The sequence below is a fragment of the Megalobrama amblycephala genome, linkage group LG8, assembly GCF_018812025.1.
Source record: "Megalobrama amblycephala isolate DHTTF-2021 linkage group LG8, ASM1881202v1, whole genome shotgun sequence".
Taxonomy (NCBI): Eukaryota; Metazoa; Chordata; class Actinopteri; order Cypriniformes; family Xenocyprididae; genus Megalobrama; species Megalobrama amblycephala.
Genome location: NC_063051.1, coordinates 17,852,768 through 17,875,333, shown reverse-complemented (window position 1 = coordinate 17,875,333; position 22,566 = coordinate 17,852,768). Strand labels below are relative to the sequence as shown.

At 35.9% G+C, this 22,566-nt stretch overlaps 5 protein-coding genes across 12 annotated transcripts in view; 3 read left to right on the top strand and 2 right to left on the bottom strand.

Annotated features, from left to right (window-relative positions):
• tmem131 (transmembrane protein 131) overlaps positions 1 to 1,057 on the top strand; it is a 41,008-nt gene extending 39,951 nt beyond the window's left edge. For all 4 annotated transcript variants that reach the window (XM_048199759.1, XM_048199760.1, XM_048199758.1 and 1 more), the window contains one exon: positions 13 to 1,057. In XM_048199759.1, the coding sequence (XP_048055716.1) occupies positions 13 to 270 (258 nt within the window). In that variant the 3' untranslated portion in view covers positions 271 to 1,057. The remainder of the gene's footprint in view (positions 1 to 12) is intronic.
• Positions 1,058 to 6,576, bottom strand: si:ch211-201h21.5 (uncharacterized protein LOC555526 homolog). Of its 2 annotated transcripts, none has more exons than XM_048199766.1 (6): positions 6,471 to 6,576; positions 3,733 to 3,927; positions 3,473 to 3,652; positions 2,252 to 2,363; positions 1,917 to 2,053; positions 1,058 to 1,830 (listed from the first exon to the last, which is right to left on the bottom strand). In XM_048199766.1, the coding sequence occupies exons 2-6, from the start codon at positions 3,913 to 3,915 to the stop codon at positions 1,471 to 1,473; spliced, it is 972 nt and encodes a 323-aa protein (XP_048055723.1). In that variant the 5' UTR covers positions 3,916 to 3,927; positions 6,471 to 6,576; the 3' UTR covers positions 1,058 to 1,470. The 2 variants fall into 2 exon arrangements, with proteins under 2 accessions (XP_048055723.1, XP_048055722.1); XM_048199765.1 differs by lacking the exon at positions 6,471 to 6,576 and adding an exon at positions 5,918 to 6,045.
• On the top strand, positions 6,000 to 15,579 carry LOC125273929 (basic immunoglobulin-like variable motif-containing protein). 2 transcript variants are annotated; one of them, XM_048199763.1, is made up of 10 exons: positions 6,000 to 6,022; positions 7,014 to 7,594; positions 9,638 to 9,767; positions 9,858 to 9,953; positions 10,203 to 10,307; positions 10,705 to 10,799; positions 11,047 to 11,179; positions 14,376 to 14,459; positions 14,538 to 14,634; positions 14,843 to 15,579. In XM_048199763.1, exons 2-10 carry the CDS (start codon positions 7,120 to 7,122, stop codon positions 15,134 to 15,136), a joined length of 1,509 nt encoding a protein of 502 aa, XP_048055720.1. In that variant the 5' UTR covers positions 6,000 to 6,022; positions 7,014 to 7,119; the 3' UTR covers positions 15,137 to 15,579. The 2 variants fall into 2 exon arrangements, with proteins under 2 accessions (XP_048055720.1, XP_048055719.1); XM_048199762.1 differs by lacking the exon at positions 6,000 to 6,022 and adding an exon at positions 6,164 to 6,294.
• An 879-nt stretch (positions 15,580 to 16,458) lies between these two features.
• zgc:172121 (uncharacterized protein LOC337599 homolog) lies at positions 16,459 to 21,921 on the bottom strand. Of its 3 annotated transcripts, XM_048199768.1 has the most exons (9): positions 21,784 to 21,921; positions 21,578 to 21,695; positions 21,439 to 21,506; positions 18,921 to 19,093; positions 18,737 to 18,843; positions 18,494 to 18,655; positions 17,578 to 17,783; positions 16,714 to 16,787; positions 16,459 to 16,634 (listed from the first exon to the last, which is right to left on the bottom strand). In XM_048199768.1, the coding sequence occupies exons 2-9, from the start codon at positions 21,647 to 21,649 to the stop codon at positions 16,573 to 16,575; spliced, it is 924 nt and encodes a 307-aa protein (XP_048055725.1). In that variant the 5' UTR covers positions 21,650 to 21,695; positions 21,784 to 21,921; the 3' UTR covers positions 16,459 to 16,572. The 3 variants fall into 3 exon arrangements, with proteins under 3 accessions (XP_048055725.1, XP_048055724.1, XP_048055726.1); XM_048199767.1 differs by having other exon boundaries at positions 21,578 to 21,876; XM_048199769.1 differs by having other exon boundaries at positions 18,737 to 18,840; positions 21,578 to 21,876.
• Positions 21,913 to 22,566, top strand: part of nme7 (NME/NM23 family member 7) — a 37,722-nt gene continuing 37,068 nt past the window's right edge. Inside the window, exon 1 of the mRNA XM_048199764.1 lies at positions 21,913 to 22,228. Coding sequence (XP_048055721.1) covers positions 22,226 to 22,228 — 3 coding nt within the window. The 5' untranslated portion in view covers positions 21,913 to 22,225. The remainder of the gene's footprint in view (positions 22,229 to 22,566) is intronic.

Sequence of the window (22,566 nt, the reverse complement as noted above, 5' to 3'; positions counted from 1 at the left end):
GCCTGTCTTTAGTCCATTTTGGGCAGTGCACGCAGTCCCTGGTCCTTCAGCAGGTCCATCTGGTCCACTGGAAACGACTCCACCCTGCACTCCTTCAACCCTCCTACTTCCACCACTCTCCCTGATTTGGTCAGCCACACTGCACCGCCCACACCTGCCCCCAACGACATGGGTCGCACCTACAACCCCTGGAACATGGGGTGGTCTCCCTCACTCAATCGCTGGAACTCAGAGCCCTGGCCTAACAGCCCCGACAACAATGGCATCTGAGGCAGAACAGCCTCATTGAGCAACAGAAAATGCAGTGGTTTCTAATCTTGTTTTATTTTTCATGGTTGAATAGAATGATGTACACCAAGATCATTTTAATGATTGGAAAAAACCTTGAATTGTAATGGTACAAATGTCCACTGGAAATCCAGTGTTGCATTTCCAAGTCCCCCTCAAAATTTAGAACTATTTATTTTAGTGGGGTATCATAAAAATGCCTTAAGTTCAATTTTAACTGACACATTGAACGAAAGTTTGACGACATTGGTTTAATGCCAATGCCATTGCCCTAGTAGGGGTATTTTTCTTTACCATTTTAGAGATTCCCTGTTTTGAGTAATACTGCATTGTTTGGAATTCAAATATATGGTCCAGTATTATTGTATTAAAATGCAAGATGCAGTGTTACTCAACCTCAAATAAGCACTTTGCGTAAAACCCCACTCCTACAATGCTGTTATATTGGTTTGATGATTTAATTCTAGAGCATTTTCTGGCCACACTTCTTGGTTGATTTAACATTTGGGAAGATAAAAGTGGTTGCTAAGACTACAATTACCACATTGATTTGAACCCCTCCAAGTCCAAGCCAAACCGTAAAAGCATTCAGAAGTTGAGATTTTAATTTATTTTAATTGGCCTCTGCTTAATGCAAAACAATTCATTTGCTGAAATTGGCTTTTAATTTGAGGGAGCTTAAAAAACTTGAATTGTGTTGTTCATTCATTTGTCACTTCAAGAGTGAGCGTTTGGTCACTTTGGTTGAAATAAACATATCAGGCTGGAATATTGATTTCTCGTTTTATTTCTACCCAAGTTGGAATTTACTTAAAGGGAAAGTAATTGCCATCATTTCAAACCCAGGCAATCTTTCATCTTCTAAACATAAATTAAGATGTTTTAATGAAACCTGAGAGATTTCTGTCCCTCCATTGAAAGTCCATACAACCAAAAATTTGATGTCTCAAAAAGTTCATAAAAACATAATCCATAGTAACATTTTATCATTTAATTAAACATCATTTATGTTTTAAAAAGTAAGTCTTATATGGGTTTGGAATGATGTGAGGGTGAGTGAATGATGACAGAACAGATTTTTTTGGGTGAACAGGAACACTAGCATTAAAAGTTCAAAAGATTCTACATTTTAAAATTGAAATCATGTACAGTAGTACAAATGCATTGAAATGAAGCTTATTTCTATGCTAATTGCAAAGAAGCTTTGAGCATCAAGCTGAACTTTTTAAGGTCACATGTCCTCATCACAAATGCAAGATGGCCTTTTTCCAGTGTGTTGGTTGGGTCCACAACCATCATGCCTCGTCCCAATACACCTTGTACCTCCACACGTACGGCACACTGTAAACTCTCTGTAATCACGCTGCTGTCCACACAAGCTGCCACAGCAAAGGCATCGTAGGGTACAAACCCTTGCCCAAAGAGCACATCTTTTCTGTTTTTGATGGTGAAATCTCTTGAGTAGGCCCAGCACTTGGAGGTTATCTTCTTCATGAATCGAGCAGCTGATGTATCCTGATTGACCAGCTCATCAAAACACTCCTGGAAAAATATGAAGCGTACAAGTTTGTCAGGTCTACAATATGTTCGCTCAAGACTCTATTTTGCTCATGTTGGGACGCTCTTACCCAAGACAGTTTGTTTCTGCAAGTGAACTCCCAGGTTGCGATGTGTGTTGGGCAGGTATATTCTTCCAAAACTATGTAAGCTGATTCAGCGTCCATACTAAAATTAAACTCTGCAGTTGGTGTCAGGTTTCCCTTCCCTGGAAGATTAACAGTGGACAGTGTGGGGAGATGAAGCTTTATAGAAAGAGTCCTGATTGGGGTACGTGTCCTGAGCTGTGCTGTTCTCAACACTGCCTTGGTTTTTTTATATAATACATAATCACTGATAGAAAAAGTACAATTTGGAGGTACACATTTAAGGTGCCAAGTTTCTGAACAGCAGCTTATTTTCTTACCTTCCATATTGCCACCCATAATATACAGATCTTTGAGTTTCTGAGGGAGGGTGGGGTCTAAACTAACAGCCAAAGCCAAGTTAGTGAGTGGACCAAGAGCAATGAGAGATACCTATGGATGTAAACAAACAGGGCATTCCATTGTCAACCACAAGATGGCATCACAACATTCAGTAGAGGTCACTTTAACTGCTTTTTAAACATTCTTACCCAGTGGTTCTTAACCTTTTTGACTCCATTTTTAAAAACAATATATGATAGCGCCCCAAGATATTTATTGATACTTCTGTTGTAATGACAAATCTGCCCTTTTCAAACTTTATTTATAGAAACTAGGAGTGGCAATATACTAAAATTCCATTTTTCCAGATGTTTCAACACTTCAGGGTTTACAGTTTTTATTACCAATGCATTCACATGACTTGTCTAGTTCATTACAGGGTTTTTATTACTTATCAGATTCTTTTACAACCCTTATTTTTAAATAAAAATAGCAGTTAAGGGAACAAATAAAAAAAAAAATACTAGCTTACATTTTAGCTATTTTAGCTTATTTTAAATCTTTTGTTTTATTTTAAGCCATTTTGTCCTCTTGAAAGTATGCTGTAACCCTTCTATAGTATTTGGGTAATTTTTTTGCCCATCTTCAGTAAAGAATACTCTATTAATACCACATTGTTTTTTTAGTTTTTGAACCAGGCTTTGCGACAGTCAAGAATAAAAATGTAACAATATCATATTGTGGATAGTGACAATATGTGTTGTGTATAGTTCACCCAAAATGAATAGAACCCAAATATGTCTTGGAGTATCTCAATAATATTGTATTGCGAGTTCAGCATCGTAATATGTATCGAGTTGTGACATGGGTATCGTAGACATACAGTGGGTACGGAAAGTATTCAGACCCCCTTAAATTTTTCACTCTTTGTTATATTGCAGCCATTTGCTAAAATCATTTATGTTCATTTTTTTTTCCTCATTAATGTACACACAGCACCCCATATTGACAGAAAAACACAGAATTGTTGACATTTTTGCATATTTATTAAAAAAGAAAATATTCATGCATTTTATTCTAGGAATATTTAGTCTAATATTCATGCATTTTAGTCATTTTAGTCTGTGAAACCGGGGGATTGTGCTTGAAAGGTACTTTAATATTTCTTTTTATTCAGACAATATTCTGTAACTAAAGGTGGTTATTAGTTTATTTCTTACCTCTCCCTGGTTTTCATTCACCAGTCGTATCATGGCATGAACGGCATGCTCTTTCTGTATCTGCCTCTTCCAAATCTCAGAGTTCTGCAGAACATCTCCAAGTCCATCCGTGCCAAAGTGATCTTTAAACGGTGTCACAGGTCCAACTAGAGGACCAGCAGACCCTTTGAAGACTGGAATCTGAGGGAAAACAATATAATAGAATGCAATCTCATCTTAGTTCTTGATAGTTGTATTGATACTCTTTTAATTGTACTGACCTGGGTTTGTTGACAGACTGTCAGTACTCGCATCACATTCTGACATACATTATCCACATCAGTGTTCCCAAAGCAGCAGGTGATGCCCAACACCTTCACACCGGGAGCTGCGAGAGCAACTATGATAGCCAGAGCATCATCTATGCCACAGTCTGTGTCGATTATTAGCAGCTTGCAAGCCATGTTGGTTAGATTCTAGAAACATCAGTCTAGTAAGGATACTTAATCACACACATCGTTGGGATGTTATCTATGGCGATTAGCAGTGCTGGGTACATTACTTATAAATGATAGTCAGTTACTGATTCCAAATTACATGACAAAAATTGTAGTTAGTAATGTAATCTAGATTACTCATTTCAGGTAATGTATTCGGACTACTTTATGATTACTTTTTAGATTACTTTTATCCTAAATCGTTTATCACATTGATTTGAATAGGATAATCTTGTACCATATTGATATAAAATATACAAAGAGAAAGAAAATATATTCTATGCTTTGTTATTAACATGAAGTTCATTAAATATTACATTACGTCAATGGTTCCCCTGAAACAAAGAAGTAGAATCAATGATTTCCGAATAATTTACTGCCATTGTCAGAATAACATGCAATTATGTAATCAATAAGTAACTGTAGTCTGATTACGAGTAGCCTACTTTAAAATGTAATGTAATCTAATTACAAGTACTTAATTTTTGGAATCTGATTATGTAATCCAGATTACATGTAATCAGTTACTACCCAGCACTGGTGATTAGTAACTACTAGGTAATTTGTAACAAACTCAGTACTTGGTACTTGCACCATTTGTTCTTAAGGTGAGACATAAACTTTCTGTAAATCATTTTGTAGTGATAACATTATATTTGACGTGATAAAAGATTAACACACACACACACACACATATATATATATACAGTACAGTCCAAAAGTTTGGAACCACTAAGATTTTTAATGTTTTTAAAAGAAGTTTCGTCTGCTCACCAAGGCTACATTTATTTAATTAAAAATACAGTAAAAAACAGTAATATTGTGAAATATTATTACAATTTAAAATAACTGTGTACTATTTAAATATATTTGACAAAGTAATTTATTCCTGTGATGCAAAGCTGAATTTTCAGCATCGTTACTCCAGTCTTCAGTGTCACATGATCCTTCAGAAATCATTCTAATATGCTGATCTGCTGCTCAATAAACATTTATGATTATTTTCAATGTTGAAAACAGTTGTGTACTTTTTTTTTCAGGATTCCTTGATGAATAGAAAGAACAGCATTTATCTGAAATACAAAGCTTCTGTAGCATTATACACTACCGTTCAAAAGTTTGGGGTCAGTAAGAATTTTTATTTTTATTTTTTTGAAAAGAAATTAAAGAAATTAATACTTTTATTCAGTAAGGATGCATTAAATCAATCAAAAGTGGCAGTAAAGACATTTATAATGTTACAAAAGATTAGATTTCAGATAAACACTGTTCTTTTGAACTTTCTATTCATCAAATAATCCTGAAAAAAAATATTGTACACAAATATTTTGTACAATTGTACACATTAAATGTTTCTTGAGCAGCAGATCAGCATATTAGAATGATTTCTGAAGGATCATGTGACACTGAAGACTGGAGTAATGATGCTGAAAATTCAGCTTTGCCATCACAGGAATAAATTACTTTGTGAAATATATTCAAATAGAAAACAGTTATTATAAATTGTAATAATATTTCACAATATTACTGTTTTTTACTGTATTTTTAATTAAATAAATGTAGCCTTGGTGAGCAGACGAAACTTCTTTTAAAAACATTAAAAATCTTAGTGGTTTCAAACTTTTGGACTGTATATATATATATATATATATATATATATATATATATATATATATATATATATATATATATATATATATATATATATATATATATATATATATATATATATATATATATATATATATATATATATATATATATATAGCTTTAAAGATGTCATGCATCAACAATCAAAATTTTGATCAGGTAACTTTCTGCAGGTTAAATCCAAAACTACAAAATAAGTATTCTAAAAGTATATGCGTTTAACAGGGAAAATATTTTCAATTAATAGTTTCACATGGAACCACGCTTCGGATTTTAGCCATATTTCATAAAATCGCTTTATCTGACTCTTATTGCTCACCTGCCCCGGTCTTGCACCTGCTTTTGTTTAGTTCATTGACAGGCAGTTCAGTCCACTTTCAAGACATCCACGCTCTACTTCCCATGAACGATTTCAACAACGGAGGTGGGACTATCTTTATGACTATCTTCATTTACAAAACTATCTGCCTTAACATTACATGTTTTATACAAAAATTCTTAGAAATTACTCAGTAATACGGTACAGTGTTATATAGACCGTTTAAATCCGATAAAGGAAATATTTAAACATTTTATGTCGTACAACACCCCTGCCTTTGAGATTGGTAGAGCCCGTTAAAACACAGCTAGGCAATCAAACACTGAGCCAGGTCGCGCAGCGCAGTATATATAAATTATTCCTGCAGAATTAGCAAGGTAGGTGTACAGTGATTGTTTCTTATTATTTTTAATATTATTTTAATAATGGTTAATTAAATAAGGATAAATATATGAGCTATGAATGCACATTCCCATTGATGCTACATTGATGCTGCTTAGCTGTTATTCATATCTGTATTATTTATATGGTGTTCTCAGTGGATTAAACTTACAGTGCAGCGATTTATCTTACAATCTAGTCCTGAAATGATGCCTAACCACCATCATCGATTAAAAATGACCTAAACGGTGGTGTTGTTGTTGACGGTGATTATAAAGGTGGAATTCAACCATGTGGTACCATTTAGCATTAGTCTAAAGATTAAACATTATTAAAAGCTGTTGTCAGTTTAATCATTTCAGTTAATAGCATTCTCTGGCCTAGTGTGGGACTATATAATCATAAATAATCATGGTGATGGAGACAATGTGTCACACCACCACACCTTAGTTCGCAAAAAAAATCCACCATACTTTTATTATTCCAAGTGTTTTGTTTTTGTTTACATAAATGGCTGTAATTTTGTTCAATTCAAAGCTATTTTAAAATATTATTTATATTCAGCCATCAGTGTGGCATAACCTGGCATCAATTTTGTAATCTTATGACAAGAAAAGGATGAAACAGAGACCCGTTTTCCACAAAAATATTAAGCAATATTTACAGTTTTCATATCTTATTATTATTACACTTTCTGTCTTATTCTTATTTGTAGTCAGTGGATGAGATTCTTTCTTTGAGCTCTCTTCTGGGACCAAGCCGTCACAGCGGGAGTACACCTGTAACTTATTCTCTTAACCTTCGTCCCAGTTCTCCGTTCAATGCCTAACACTGTGGAAAGTGAAGGCGCCAAGGTATCTGCTAGAACTGATCAGGAGGCCCCATCACGGGCCCCGGGCAGAGAGGATGAGCGTGAGCGCAGCTTCCTGAGCCCGTTGACGCGTGATGCACTGAGGGTGCGACGGGCCTCCAGCGCAGAGCTCCAGCTTCCTTGGACCTGCCCTGTTACACACTCTCGAGAGAAGTTCTACACCGTCTGCTCAGACTATGCGCTGCTTAACCGAGCCCGACCCATCATCACATCCGAAGATGTGCCACCAACCAATCCAGACAGTGGGATATCATTAGTCAAGACCAACACTGCAACCCCCTCCCAGAGCCACTCAGGGGGCATAAGTGTGTCTTTAGATGGGAACTGTGATATGGAGGTTGTGTCATCCAGCAACAAGCCTGTGCTGGCCTGGGAGATTGACACCTCTGATTTTGATGCGGTTTTAACCCGGAAAACCAGAACAAGTATGGGTCTCTTTAAAATGATCTCAGTCATCTACATACTGTTGCAGGGACAGAAAAATTTTTAAATTTGAAATTCCATTTATTTATTTTTTTCTTAATTAACATTAATCAAATTTGATAGTATTATATATTTCATCATGCTTTCTAAGGTCTGGTCAGATTAAAGGCTGTTAAAGGTTATTAAAGGTTAGTAGTTCACCCCAAAATGAAAATTCTGTCATTAATTAATCAACCTTATGTCGTTCCATCTTCAGAACACAAATGAAGATCTTTTTGATGAAATCTGAGAGCTTTCTGTCCCTCCATACTGCCTTTGAAATTTGATCTTTGACGCTTCAAAAAGATCATAAAAAGATCGTAAAACTAATCCATATGAGCAGTTTAGTCCAAATTTTCTTAAAGGTCCCGTTTTTCGTGTTTTTTTGAAGCTTTGATTGTGTTTATAGTGTGCAATATAACATGTGTTCATGTTTCGCGTGTAAAAAAACACAGTATTTTTCACATAATTTACTTATCTGTATACCGCTGTTTCCACTGTCATAAAAACGGGCTGATGACTTCCTTGTTCTATGAAGTCCCTCCTTCAGAAATACGTAACGAGTTCTGATTGTGCCAGCGGTTCCTGTGTTGTGATTCGACAGCAGTTTAGCGCATCTTGCCCGGAAAGGTCACGCCTCTTACCATAACGTGGAGATGCACGCTCATGTTATTGTAAACATGTCTTTAATTTTACCCTATCAATTTGAGCCGGAATCAGACCCGGTGATTGGACTGCGGGATGAAAATAACAGCGTTTCGACGACATGGCGACAAACACACTCTACAAACGCAACTCTTGTGTATTCCTGTGGGCGGAGGTTAGTCAAAAAACTGTTTTAGTGACGTCATTAAAGAAGGAAGTAGAGGGATGTAGTCCAAACTGGACGTTCGATGTAGGTGACTTCTGTTAAATAAAATATCTCGCTTGGCATTGAACTTTGAGCTTTAAAATGTTACAGATTTTATTTATACTCTAACAACAACATTACACACTAACTAAAGTTTGAAACATGGGATCACGAAGAACGGGACCTTTAAGAGCATAAACAGATTCTCAACCGAACTTGAATGATGCACGAGAACAAACCTTTTCTGGAAGCTCAAACGTGCTGCATAACACACTAGAATGAACCTCATTGGTTACACAGCACATTTGAGCATCCAGAAGAGGTTTGTTCTTGTGCGTCATTCTGGTTCGGTTGAGCATCTGTTTATGTTTGCTGATCAATGTTTATATGTGAGCAAAAGCCTAAATCATAGATCACTTTGCAAAGGTAGTCTATGGATGGACAGACATCTCTCAGATTTCATCAAAAACATGTTCATTTGTGTTCTGAAAATGAACTAAAGTCTTACCGGTTTGGAACAACATGAGAGTGAGTAATTAATGACAGAATTTTCATTTTTGGGGTGAACTAACCTTCAAGCTTATTATGACAATAATTTTATTATGAGTAAACTTAATGGTGAAATTTAAAATAACAGGGTCATTTTTAATCTACAAGCTGTTGAGCAAAAATTTGCCAGGAAAATGAGCTCATACTGACCATCTGCTGTGTTTTATGTAACTGCAGTGATGACCTCACTGACACAGGTGTCACATGGTTTTCACCTAGTTAATTTGTAATTAATCCCAGATTCAGAGTTTATAGAGAGAAGAAGAGAATGCATTGGATGTGTGCCATCACTCACTGCCTGATCAAACAGAGCCTAGAAATGGTTAGACTTTGTGATTACTGATCTAAGGAATCTTTGCCGAGACGAAGAACACAGGACAGATTCAGAATGATAATCATGCTCTCTACATATGCTTAATGAAGCTTAACATTGAGCTTAGCTTTATCCAAACTCCAGCTAAGCCCTCATTCACTGCATTTTAAGGGTCTTTTATATATTCCAGTGAAACAAGTATATCCTACTTGACAAGTGAATGTAAATTTGAACAGCATGAGACTAATATATTACCTAGAATGTTGTTTAAGGATTTAGTGTGTTTTTCCTTAGGTAATTTAAAGAAGTTCAACTCTAAGAAAATGAAATCGTCTGACAGGCTTAGCAGAAACCTGCAAGATCTCCCACCACAAGCTTCTCTGGAGGAGATCAAACAGAGAAAAGTCTTGGACCTCCGTAGATGGTAATACACACACTGGAATGAGAAATGAGACTCGAGAAGTACAAGTTTAACCACTTTTTGGATTAACAACTGTCCACTCTGATGTTCAAGGTACTGCATTAGCCGACCCCAGTATAAAACATCATGTGGAATCTCTTCACTTGTCTCTTGTTGGAACTTTCTCTACAGTACTCTAGGAGCAGGCAGGTATGTTCCTTGCTGAAACTTATCAACACCTTTTGCATTTGATGGCTAATTTCAGATTGTAAATTATGGGGTTTTTGGATAGGCCTTTGCTGATTTAATGCATGAGACTTGACACAAACCGTTCAAAAATATACCAAGGAATATGTATTTTTAGGAGCAAAAATAGCACTTTAATTTGATCTATTTTAAGACTTCTAATCTGGTCTGGTAGAAATTGCAAAGAGTAACCTTTAGGATTGATTTGTTCAGTCTCCCACCTATTTCTCAAGAAGAAGCCCTGAATATTCTTGGTTTCCAGCCTCCATTTGAAGATATCAAGTTTGGACCATTCACCGGCAATGCCACTCTGATGCGGTGAGTTTACTGTACATTTTGTATTTTAACAGTTTCTCAAATGCGTTAACATACATTAATATATACACTACCACTAAAAAGTTTGGGAAATATGCTGGTTTGGTGCTTAAAAAGCATTTTTTCTTATTTGTTTCTATTATTATCACCATCAGTGTTGAAAGCATTTGTGCTGCTTTTTGTGAAAATGGTGATAAATTTTTTTTTTTTTCAGGATTCTCTGAAGTGAACATTCAAAAGAACATTTTTTTTTTAAATGATTTTTTTTAACAGTGTAAAAGTCTGTCACGTTTGATCAATTTAATAGCATTCTTTCTAAATAAATGTATTTCTTAAAAAAATCTTACTGACCCCAAACTTTGATTTGTTTTGTACATTATGTATTTTTATATTGGTGCAGATGGTTCAGACAAATCAACGAAAATTTCCGTGTCCGGGGATGCTCTTATATTCTGTACAAACCTCATGGGAAGCACAAGACAGCAGGAGAAACAGGTATGTGAATTCTGAATCATTTTTCATAAGAACACAGGCTGCAAGAGCATATTGTTCTACAAATGCACTTTTGATGTAGTTTGTTGAGCAGAGTCAGCAGACAGTAGTTCAAATGTAATATCCAGTCTGATATTTACCTAATCTTCTGTTTAGGTTTAGATATAGCTTATGTATTATAAAAGAATATTATTCTGTCATGAAAATACTTGAGCAGCATATTGTAGCAGCACATGTTTGTTCTTTCTAGCTGAGGGGGCGCTGCTGAAGCTGACGCAGGGACTCCGAGATGAATCCATGGCCTACATTTACCACTGTCAGAATCATTACTTCTGTCCTGTGGGCTATGAAGCTACACCACTAAAAGCAGCCAAAGCATACAGGTACATCATACAGCAACTTTGGTTTTCATTTTCTGCTCGGATGTATCAAATTCAGGTTATGGTTGTAAGAAAAAAATATTTCTAAAAATATTAATAAAGGTGCAATGTGTAAAATTTGTGAGGATCTATTGACAGAAATGCAATATAATATACATAACTACACCGTGGGACCCCCCCTCCATGTCAAGTCTCATTTTGCGCCGGTATGTTTCTACAGCAGCCCTAAATGGACAAACACTCTAAGAGCGTGTTTCATCACTATGTTGTTCTTCTAAATCGTTTGTGTTTTTAGAGGCAGCTTGCATCATAACTACGTTAAATACGCACAAAGTAGTAGTAGTCGTCTGGTTTATTAGAAGCAGAGACCGTTCTTTGTTAGAAGTAAGAAGAAACCACATTGCTTGACTGGCTAACGTACTCTTTGATGACATCTTTGACTTGTGTTGGCCAGACGGCCACCATAGCTTCACTATTTTGCTCAAAAGGGAGGGGTGAGCTGCCGTTGGTTGCAGTTCGCAACCTCACCACTAGATGCCACTAAAATTTACACACTGCATCTTTAAAGGTGCCCTAAAATTAAAAATTGAATTTACCTTGGCATAGTTGAATAACAAGAGTTCAGTACATGGAAATGACATACAGTGAGTCTCAAACTCCATTATTTCCTCCTTCTTGTGTAAATCTCATTTGTTTAAAAGACCTCCGAAGAACAGGCGAATCTCAACATAACACCGACTGTTACGTAACAGTCGGGCTCATTAATATGTACGCCCCCAATATTTGCACATGCCAGCTCATGTTCAAGGCATTAGACAAGGGCAGCCAGTATTAACGTCTGGATCTGTGCACAGCTGAATCATCAGACTAGGTAAGCAAGCAAAGACAATAGCGAAAAATGGCAGATGGAGCAATAATAACTGACATGATCCATGATATCATGATATTTTTAGTGCTATTTGTAAATTGTCTTTCTAAATGTTTTGTTAGCATGTTGCTAATGTACTGTTAAATGTGGTTAAAGTTACCATCTTTTCTTACTGTATTCACGGAGACAAGACTGTCGTTATTTTCATTTTTTAAACACTTGCAGTCTGTATAATTCATAAACACAACTTCATTCTTTATAAACCTCTCCAACAGTGTAGCATTAGCCGTTAGCCACGGAGCATAGCCTCAAACTCATTCAGAATCAAATGTAAATATCCAAATAAATAGCATACTTACGCGATTAGACATGCTGCATGACGAACACTTTGTAAAGATCTATTTTGAGGGTTATATTAGCTGTGTGAACTTTGTTTATGCTGTTTAAGGCAAGCGCGAGCTCCATGGGCAGGGAGCACCAGAATTTAAAGGGGTCGCGCAGCCTGAATCGGCGCATATTTAATGATGCCCCAAAATAGGCAGTTAAAATAATGAATAAAAAAAATCTATGGGGTATTTTGAGCTGAAACTTCACAGACAACACATTCAGGGGACACCTTAGACTTATATTACATCTTTTAAAAAGATGTTCTATGGCACCTTTAAGGTGTCTTTGTTACAGTGTAATAATACATTTAAGTACTGAGTAATATTAATTATTATGTGCTTACTATATGGTTATGATTAAGTTTGGTTTAGGGTTAGTTGCATGTAATAATTTTTTGTTATTACTATAGTAACTACATGTAACATGTAGGACACTGTAAAATAAAGTGTTACCAATTATTTTTTCCCCTTTTTTAGTTCAGGTTTTTACTTGGCCCTTCAAATAATACACATTTCATTTTTTAGTATTTAACTTTTATGTATGCCAGAAAATATGTAAATGTTTTCATTTTTTGAATGTCAAATGTTTAGGTTTTCAGTGCAAACAAACATGTACATTATCGCTCAAAAGTTTGGGTTCATTAATTTTTGGGTTAAGAAATTGTTCAAATATTTCTTTTTAAAGTAAATGCTGTTATATTAAACTTTCTAAAGTTTTTAAAAATATATCACAGTTTCCACAAAAATATTAAGTAGCACAACTGTTTTTAACATTGATAATTATAATAAATGTTTCTTGAGCACCAAATCAGAATTTTAGAATGATCTCAGAATGATCGTGACACTGAAGACTGCTGAAAATTCAGCTTTACCATCACAGGAATAAAAAGATGTTTTACATTTTCTAATAATACAGTTTTGTAACATTTCATAATATTACTTTTTTTTAACTGTATTTTGATCATATAAATGCAGCCTTGATCTTACCGAACCTAAACTTTTGAAAGGCAACGATTACAAGGTCAACAAATGTAAGATTTACTGAAAAAAAAAAAAAAAAACCTCTCACACTGACCCTGGGCTTTTCATATTGTAACAATAAGGATGAGCACTGGTATTACTGTATGAAAAGTCATGAAAGTGTACAGTACATTTATTAACCTTTTACAAGACCCTTTTCTTTAAAGGGTTAGTTCATTTATTACTTACCCTCATGCCGTTCCACACCCGTAAGACCTTCGTTGATCTTCAGAACACAAATTAAGATATTTTAGTTGAAATCTGATGGCTCCGTGAGGCCTCCATAGGGAGCAATGACACTTTCTCTCTCAAGATCCATAAAGGTACTAAAAACATATTTAAATCGGTTCATGTGAGTACAGTGTTTCAATATGAATATTATAAAGCGCCGAGAATATTTTTGGTGCGCCAAAAAACCCCCCCAAAATAACGACTTATTTAGTGATGGCCAATTTCAAAACACTGCTTCAGGAAGCATCAGATCATAAATGAATCAGTGTATCGAATCTGCTGTTCGGAGCGCCAAAGTCACGTGATTTCAGCCGTTGGCAGTTTGACACGCGATCTGAATCATGATTCGATACACTGATTCATTTGTGCTCCGATGCTTCCTGAAGCAGTGGCTTCAAAAAATTTTCTTGTCGCTTTATAATATTAATATTGAACCACTGTACTCACATGAACCGATTTAAATATGTTTTTAGTACATTAATGGATCTGGAAGTGGAAGTGTCATTGCTCCCTATGGAGGCCTCACGGAGCCATCAGATTTCAACTAAAATATCTTAATTTGTGTTCCGAAGATTAACGAAGGTCTTACGGGTGTGGAACGGCATGAGGGTAAGTAATAGATGACAGAATTTTCATTTTTGGGTGAACTAACCCTTTAAATTAAGAATGAAGTTTATTTATTTATTTTTTACAGGGGGGCACTGCCGCTTAATGAGATGGAACACTGGATTCTCATTGGCGAACCAAGCAGGAAACACCCTGCAATCCACTGTAAAAAGTATGGTTCATTTTATTGAATTGTAGTATTTGGTAAAATTATAAATGATGCACATATTCTAACCTTATTTTTAATCAGATGGGCAGATATTGTGACTGATCTGAATACTCAGAACCCAGAATACTTAGACATTCGCCATACAGAGAGAGGCATTCAGTATCGCAAAACCAAGAAGGTAAGTGACTTAAGTACTATGGTTATGGTACTTAGGGATGAAAAGGGGTGGAAAATTTCCAAAACTTCCTGAAAGTTTCCAAAAATCCTGGAAAGTTTTTGGAAATTCAGGAAATGTTCCACCCCTTTGCACCACCAATGGTACTTCTACAGTAATTTGGATATTAGAATTATGTTTCACATATGTTATTTCAATGATATTTTTATAGGTTGGAGGCAATCTGCATTGCATCATGGCCTTCCAGAGAGTGAACTGGCAAAAGCTGGGACCATGGGCACTGAATCTGGAAAATCTGAGGCATGATCTCCATCATCAGGCTTCAGAACACAGAGGTCAAGCTGCGACAGAGGATGGTTCTGAGGAGCGAGCAGTGAAACGCCTGGGTAGGTCCCTCAGTACGGGGAACAAGTCCGACAATGCTTGGAAACGTTTGTCCAACACAGCAGAATACAGGCACCGAGGCTCTCCAGACAGTGACCTGGATGAAGACATAACTGACTAAATCTGAAGTGTCCAACCCTCCTCCTGAAGAGCCAATTGGGTTTCGACAGTTTAAAACAAGAAAAAAGATAAAGAAAATTTATCTCTCCAGGTTGTTAGCAACAACGAAAGGTTAGAATTAGGTATGACGGATGTGGTTGCAAGCCAAATGGTGTGGCGTAGTAGTTAACATTCAGGGCTGGTAACCATAAGAATGCTGGTTTGATGCCCATGAGGAATGAACCACGAGCTCTCGTTGGAGACGTTCTTGTAATGCCACCATTCTACAGCAATGCGAAACAAATTCCACAGGCCTTGGTTATGTGGCAATAAGTTAAAAAATATTACTTAATGGCTCTCCAAGAAGAGGTCAAGTCACTTCCTGTAGGTCAAAATGCTGCTTTGTTAAACACATTGTGGATAAAGGAATCATTAAATAAATTGTCCTAAAGGTGAGGTCTCATTTACCATTGTGTTGCGAATTTTTGCAGGCAAAATACACACAATCAGGAATTTTGCGTGATGGCGAAAGATTCCCCCATGCAGTTTTCGCAATGGGTTCAAGTTGATCATATTGAATGACTTCTTTGTGAACTGTAGACAATGGGCCTTTTTGCCTGTGAAATTTCGCCAAAATTTTGGTTCCAGAACAGAGGTCAAGATGCGACGGGGCGATTCTGAGCGAACGATAAAACTTGTTTAACTTGGTCATGTGGATTCAATGACCAACAGATTTTTGGTTTCAAAGCGACATATGAGTGAGCTTTGCTTCATACATCGCTAAACTTTTTTTGCTTGCTGAAATTTGTGACTGCACCTTAAGTGTACCAAGAGCATTTAGTGAATATTTGATTTTCTGATCAATAGCATCATTCCATTTCAGTTATATGCTATTTGGTGGATATATATGCTACTGATGGTAGATAATTGGAGGACGGTATGGACTTAAAAATGAATAATCTGCATAAAGTGCACGCATAATGCTCTGAACACTACATAGAAGACTGTTTATGAAGTCTGCTTCTATACACAAAATGGCTTTATTAGTGTAAGTCAAAAAAATACAAACTAGGTTATCATAAAGATAACAGACTGTTTAATAATGTGTCAGTGGATCAGATTCGGGCTATAGTGAAGTGAAATAGTCCAATAAGATGGCGCTATCTTATTGTAAATACTAATTTGAAGGATTACAATAACGTTCTTTGTGAAACGCTGTGAGCTAAGATTGCATGATTGCTTCCATGTTACGTGCATTGTGATTGTGTTCTTCCTTTAACACAGCAACATCTAATGTATTCTGTTCAATGTTTAGTCATCACAAATCTCATACTCATGTGAATCTAGTGTTGGCATTATTTTTATTTATAAATAAAATATTTATACACCTTCTTAAACATCAGTGCATTATTTCATAGGCAGCTAGATGTGAACGGTGTCATGCTTCATGAGTCATATCTATACATGTAGTTGTTGCTTCAGTGCAGTTATATCAGCAGGACCAACACGGCAGCAGCCACCTGTTGACAGAAATCTTGGTGAGTCAGCGCAACAGGAAAGAACAAGTCATAGTATTTACTGGTGCAATGCTATACCAACCAATCCACAAAGCCCCTTGTTCTTTCCAGCTGAGACTTAATTTGGCAAATGACTTCTGTTTTTCCATTATCCATCTGAAATTGTTTCAGAACAGCCACTTAAAACAATGAAACTGAGACAAATTGTGTCCTTTATGACCTAAGTAAATAAATTCAGGGTTCCCACACCTTTTGACCAATCAATTTCCATGACTTTTGCAGTCATTTGTGATTATTTGTAACTTTTTATTTAATTACACTACAGTTCAAAAGTATCTTATGCTTACAAGGCAGCATTTATTTGATCAACATATAGTACAAACAGTAATAATGTGAAATACGATAAATAAAAATTTTTCTGTTTTAATATTTTAAAATCTGATCTCAAAACTAAATTTTCAGCATCTATTACCCCAATCTCACTCACATGATCCTTCAGAAATCCATCAGAAAATAGAATTTATTTGAAATAGACTTTACTGTCACGTTTGATCAATTTCTTACATCATTAAAAGTATTAATTTCTTAAAAAAAAAAAAAAAACTTAAAGATTACATTCACAAAGACCGATTTTTAAGATTTGAAATATATGGGATGAAATGGAATCAAAATTAGGATGAAACTGAATCAAATTATTAATGTGTTAATTTATTCATTAATTTAATTAATTAATTATGTCTTTTTCAGGTCTGGAAATTATCATTTTAAAATTCCTTTTTTAAAATAATTTTAAGTTAAATTTTCTATTCCAAGTGCTTCATGAATGTTGGAACCCTGTAAATTTAACTTTAACTGAAAAGAAAAAAAAAAAGATGGCAATTATAAGTCAGGAGTTATTGATTAATCTCACCCAAATTGTAAGTCAGGAGTTACTGATTAATCTCACCCAATCTTGGGGTCCCAACTCTCTCCACTGTTAGGATAGACCACCCAGCTCAAATCTGCTTTCTTGTGTGACTTGGCTGACTCTAGAAGCGGTTTCACCAAAGAAGCGGGACAACAGTTCACCCCGACAGCAACCAGCTGTGTGGACCTACAAGCCACCTGAACCGCCTCAGAAAATCTCCTCCCGCTTGAAATATTTTCAATGTCCTGAAACACATTAATTGTATTAGGCACACTGTAAGTTTCACTGCTAGTGGTCCCTTATTTAGGCGTAGCTTGATGATCCCATGAATAGGCGTGGAATCATGGGAGTTGTCGTCTTCACCTCCACAGCCGATGAAAAGCAATCCGACAGGACTCGGGCAGAAATCGTGTTCATGGATAAGCAATGTATTAAAGTTTTATTACATTGCTTATCCATTAAATTTGTATTACATTGCTCATTTATTCACATTGCAGTACTGCAGTAAGCTGGATCAATATTAGAATATATTAATAAAAGCAGGATGACTTGTGTTGCTAAATGGCATGCAGTTAATTATAATATATTTTATATGGTGGAGAAAATGCTGCATTACTGTTTCTACAAATAAAGCTCTTTGATTATACTATGTTAACCACTTGACAAAATAGTGTTGTCTACTTTTTGGGTAAAAACTAGTGGTAAATCAAGAAAACGAGATTCAAACAAATAGCTGATTTCTCTGGATTTAAACATTGTTGGAAACATTTGGGATAATGTAAAGTCAACAAAATATATAACATTGTTCTAGTGGTATTTTAATCTAAAAATCTCTCATTTGTTTTAATCAGAACATAAATGGTTGGCAAGTGTGTTATGAAAGCAATTTCTAATTGGATATTAATATGTGCAGTATATGTAATTCAAGGAACCCTTAATCATTAATATCAGTCACCTTACAGGAAAAGGAAAGCCAGGCTTTAGTTTCGGGAAATTCTTTGAGTACTTCCACCAAAGCCTCTGCCTCTTTAAGACCTGGAATGGTCTCCATGGCAACAAGATCAGCTCCAGCTTTTACCAAGCACTGGATCTGTGGACGATGCCAATCTTTCAACTCCTACGACAAAAGAGAAAACACGCACTTGATATTCTTGTGAGGTGGCAGCTTAGGCAGACAAAGAGCTTGATCTTGCATTACCTCCAATGTCATCTTGTCCTCATAGGCCCCTGTGTACTCTGACCCATCATGTAGAAATGCCCCATATGGACCCACTGAGCCTGCAACCAAAGGCTCTCTTCTGTCTTCTAGGGGATTATTCATTTTAGATTTTGTGTAGCAGAAACTAGATCAAATGAATGATTTAGCAGAAGTTAGCACACACCTGATTCGGGTGAGTGAGACATGAACTCACGCACTGTCTGTTTTGCCAGTTGAACCCCTGACATCATCATCTGCTGCGCTTCCTCAGGCCGGAGACCAAGATATTTCACAAATCCCTCAATGCTGGCCTGATATGTGGCTGTTGTTATGACATCAGAACCGCTTTGAAGAAATCTATTTTAAAAAGTCAGATCAGTCATTCATCAAATATTAAATAGTTCTTGTCATAGAATAGAGGGATGCAGAAATACCAAATGACTGAAAGATTAAGATGTTTTTGAAAGTTGTAGTTGTAAAAAAAAGTATTGCTATTTACAATAACTATTTTCTAATTAATTATATTTTAAAATGTAATGTATTCCTTTGCTCAATATATATATATATGTATATAAAAAACTGCTAATTTTAAGGATTATTTGATGTCAAAAGAACAGCATTTGTTTAATAATTACTAAACTTTTGAACAATATCATTTGACTGTACAGTATTTTTTTTTCTCAACATTTTCAATCACTTTCTTTTAATCTTTTGTTGTGGTTCACTTAAATATTCCTGTGGCTGACAAATACATTCTTAAGAAGTATTATATATATATTATATATACACACACACAAACACCACACACGCACTCCTGGGCAAAAAATAAATAAAAATAATAATGGCCAAGCCCAAAATGGCTAAACACCAAGCTTTTAATTATCTTAACCACAAATTATTGGTTATTATTTCAGCAAATGTAATACTTAAAGGGTTAGTTCACCCAAAAATGAAAATTCTGTCATTTATTACTCACCCTCATGCCGTTCCACACCCGTAAAACCTTCGTTAATCTTCGGAACACAAATTAAGATATTTTATTTGAAATCCGATGGCTCCGTGAGGCCTCCATAGCCAGCAATGACACTTCCTCTCTCAAGATCCATAAAAGGTACTAAAAACATATTTAAATCAGTTGATGTTAGTACAGTGGTTCAATATTAATATTATAAAGCGACGAGAATATTTTTGGTGCGCCAAAAAAAACAAAATAACGACTTATTTAGTGATGGCCGATTTCAAAACACTGCTTCAGGAAGCATCGGAGCATAAATGAATCAGTGTGTCGAATCATGATTCAGATCATTTTGGTTTTTTTGGCGCTCTAAAAATATTCTCGTCGCTTTATAATATTAATATTGAACCACTGTACTCACATGTACCTTTATGGATCTTGAGAGAGGAAGTGTCATTGCTCCCTATACAGGCCTCACGGAGCTATCGGATTTCAACTAAAATGTCTTAATTTGTGTTCCGAAGATTAACGAAGGTCTTACGGGTGTGGAACGGCATGAGGGTAAGTAATAAATGACAGAATTTTCATTTTTGGGTGAACTAACCCTTTAAGCCATTGCTGTCTCAGAAAAACATCAAAGACAGAATTAAGATTTTGACAGAATATGAGAAGTTGTGTGTGGAGTGATGAATCACAATGAAACATAAGTTGCATGGTGATGCTCTAGAGAGGTGTCTTTAAAATCTTCTGAGTGAAAAGTGAAAGTGACGTGTAGCTAAGTATGGTGTCCCATACTTGGAATCTGTGCTCTGCATTTCACCCATCCAAGTGCACACACACTGTGACCACACACCGGTCAGTGGGCAGCCATTTTTGGGGGTTAGCTGCTTTGCCCAAGGGCACCTCAGATGTGGGTAATGAGTGTGGAAGTGAGCGCTGTTCATTCAGTCCCCCAACCTACATTTCCTGCCGGTACTGAAACTTGAACCTGCAACTTTGGGTTACAAGTCTGACTCTCTAACCAGCACAACTGCCCCTTATATAATAATATAATAATAAATGCATCACTACCACAGTGAAGCAGGAAGAGGTGTCATTTTGTGGGGAGCCTTTTCAGCTGCCGGTATTGGTAAGTTACGTCACTTTGGTTAAAGTCACTTTGGAGTACAGGAGAATATTGCAGAATGGCTTGCCTCCCACAAATGGAAAATTGTTATCTAATGAGGAATGATCATATATTATAACGGAAGACGAAACAAGTCCATCAGGCTCATCCTTTGGCCTGGTCAGAGTCCAGATTTAATCTCTATAGTGAATATTTGGTCTTACATTAAACTCAAACGAACTGGGAGACATTTTTCAACTACTCATGAACTGTTTGAAGCCATTAACATTGAGTTGAACAACACTGACTCTTTTTCCTGTAAAAATCTGTCTGCAAGTTGGGGAAAGCTATTCCATGCTAAGTTACTTTATCTACAGTATTTGTGCAATTTTTACTAATTTCCTGATCAGTGATTTGTGATTAAAATGGTTAAGACCATTAAAGGACCACTAAATATCATGGCCACCTATTTGTGGCCCCTTTTTTTGCCCAGGAGTGTGTGGTGTGTGTGTGTGTTTGTGTGATTATATATATATATATATATATATATATATATATATATAGCAAATTGTTTAAAAAAAATACATTATACAATGTTTCACACTCAGCCCAGGTAAAAAACATAATGAAGCCTGTAATTACCTGTAATGTACGTCCTTGATGGCCTGTGGGTTTGTATGCAAAAGTCTTGCACTCCACAGTGGATCTCCCTACAAACACAATAATATATGCGTGAGTAAACTTGTGATTACTGACAATAAGTCTGTGTAATAGTACCTACCTGTAATTGAAACCCACTTGCTTCAAGTTCTGTTGCAAGACCTCCATCTAAAATGAATGGACAGGGGTCCATTTTAACTGTTGTGGTAAGGTGAAATTCCTCCAACTCTAAGCCTCACCTACACAGTAAATTACTTTTGAAATTATATAACAAAAGACCTTTGTCTTGTATTGTGATAGGTTTGCAACATTTTAAGCCAAACCTACATTTTAGAAGCACGTTAAATTGTAGCCAATAGCTTAACAGTTTTGTCAAAAAGCTCTGAATACTGGACTTCTGAAGCGAAACTAGTGTCAAAGTCCACACCATAACAAACCCATGTGAGAGTGTCTGTTGGCGGTAAGAAGGTCAGAAACGACTACTTCCGGTTTACGGTATACAATCGTACAAGCAAACTATACGCTCTCTAAGCGTCTATATATTCACCAGACTTTAAAAATCGATGTCAGCCGAATGTTAAAATACTGCGGAATATAGTTACGAGTTCATATGAGATTTAATAGTTAAGTTTAACTATTTTATTTGGCGGTAGTCGTTTGATGTTGTTGCTATGGTGATGGGACTTAACAGCGAGGCTAAATGAAGACAATCAACCGTCCGTTAAACAACAATCAACAAAAATCTTTCCTTTAATAAATTAATTTAGACATGGTAAGTGGGAGAATACATTTTCCAGTCTTAAGATGTGAGTAATGAAGGACTGAACTCATATGAATATGACTGTTTGTTTGTTGTGGTTTTGGCGAAGTTGCTTAGTTTATAACTATATGTTTAGTTTTTCCACCGAAAGAAATACAAGTCACATAATCCACTGAGAAGTGGATTTGTTCACTAAATATAAAATATAACATGTAACATATCGTGTACACTGTAATTCAGTGTGTTATAGAGCTATTCATGAAGTCCTTGCAAGTGAAAGTTGACAGTAGCATCTTAGTTAAATGAAGACACTTCATCTTCAGTTAGAAAACAAAACAGTTTTGTAACTG

Bases quoted from the DNA above. Each gene is read 5' to 3' on its own strand.
- si:ch211-201h21.5 (XM_048199766.1), bottom strand. From the start codon at position 3,915: ATGGCTTGCAAGCTGCTAATAATCGACACAGACTGTGGCATAGATGAT. The intron at 3,653-3,732 runs GTCAGTACAATT...GTTTTCCCTCAG, and splicing joins CAGTCTGTCAACAAACCCAG to ATTCCAGTCTTCAAAGGGTC. The intron at 2,364-3,472 runs GTAAGAAATAAA...TTACATCCATAG, and splicing joins TGAATGAAAACCAGGGAGAG to GTATCTCTCATTGCTCTTGG.
- zgc:172121 (XM_048199768.1), bottom strand. From the start codon at position 21,649: ATGGACCCCTGTCCATTCATTTTAGATGGAGGTCTTGCAACAGAACTT. The intron at 18,656-18,736 runs GTAATGCAAGAT...CTTTTGTCGTAG, and splicing joins AGGACAAGATGACATTGGAG to GAGTTGAAAGATTGGCATCG. The intron at 16,788-17,577 runs GTGAGATTAATC...AAACAATTTCAG, and splicing joins AGTTGGGACCCCAAGATTGG to ATGGATAATGGAAAAACAGA.
- LOC125273929 (XM_048199763.1), top strand. From the start codon at position 7,120: ATGCCTAACACTGTGGAAAGTGAAGGCGCCAAGGTATCTGCTAGAACT. The intron at 9,768-9,857 runs GTAATACACACA...CTGATGTTCAAG, and splicing joins GTCTTGGACCTCCGTAGATG to GTACTGCATTAGCCGACCCC. The intron at 14,460-14,537 runs GTATGGTTCATT...ATTTTTAATCAG, and splicing joins CCTGCAATCCACTGTAAAAA to ATGGGCAGATATTGTGACTG.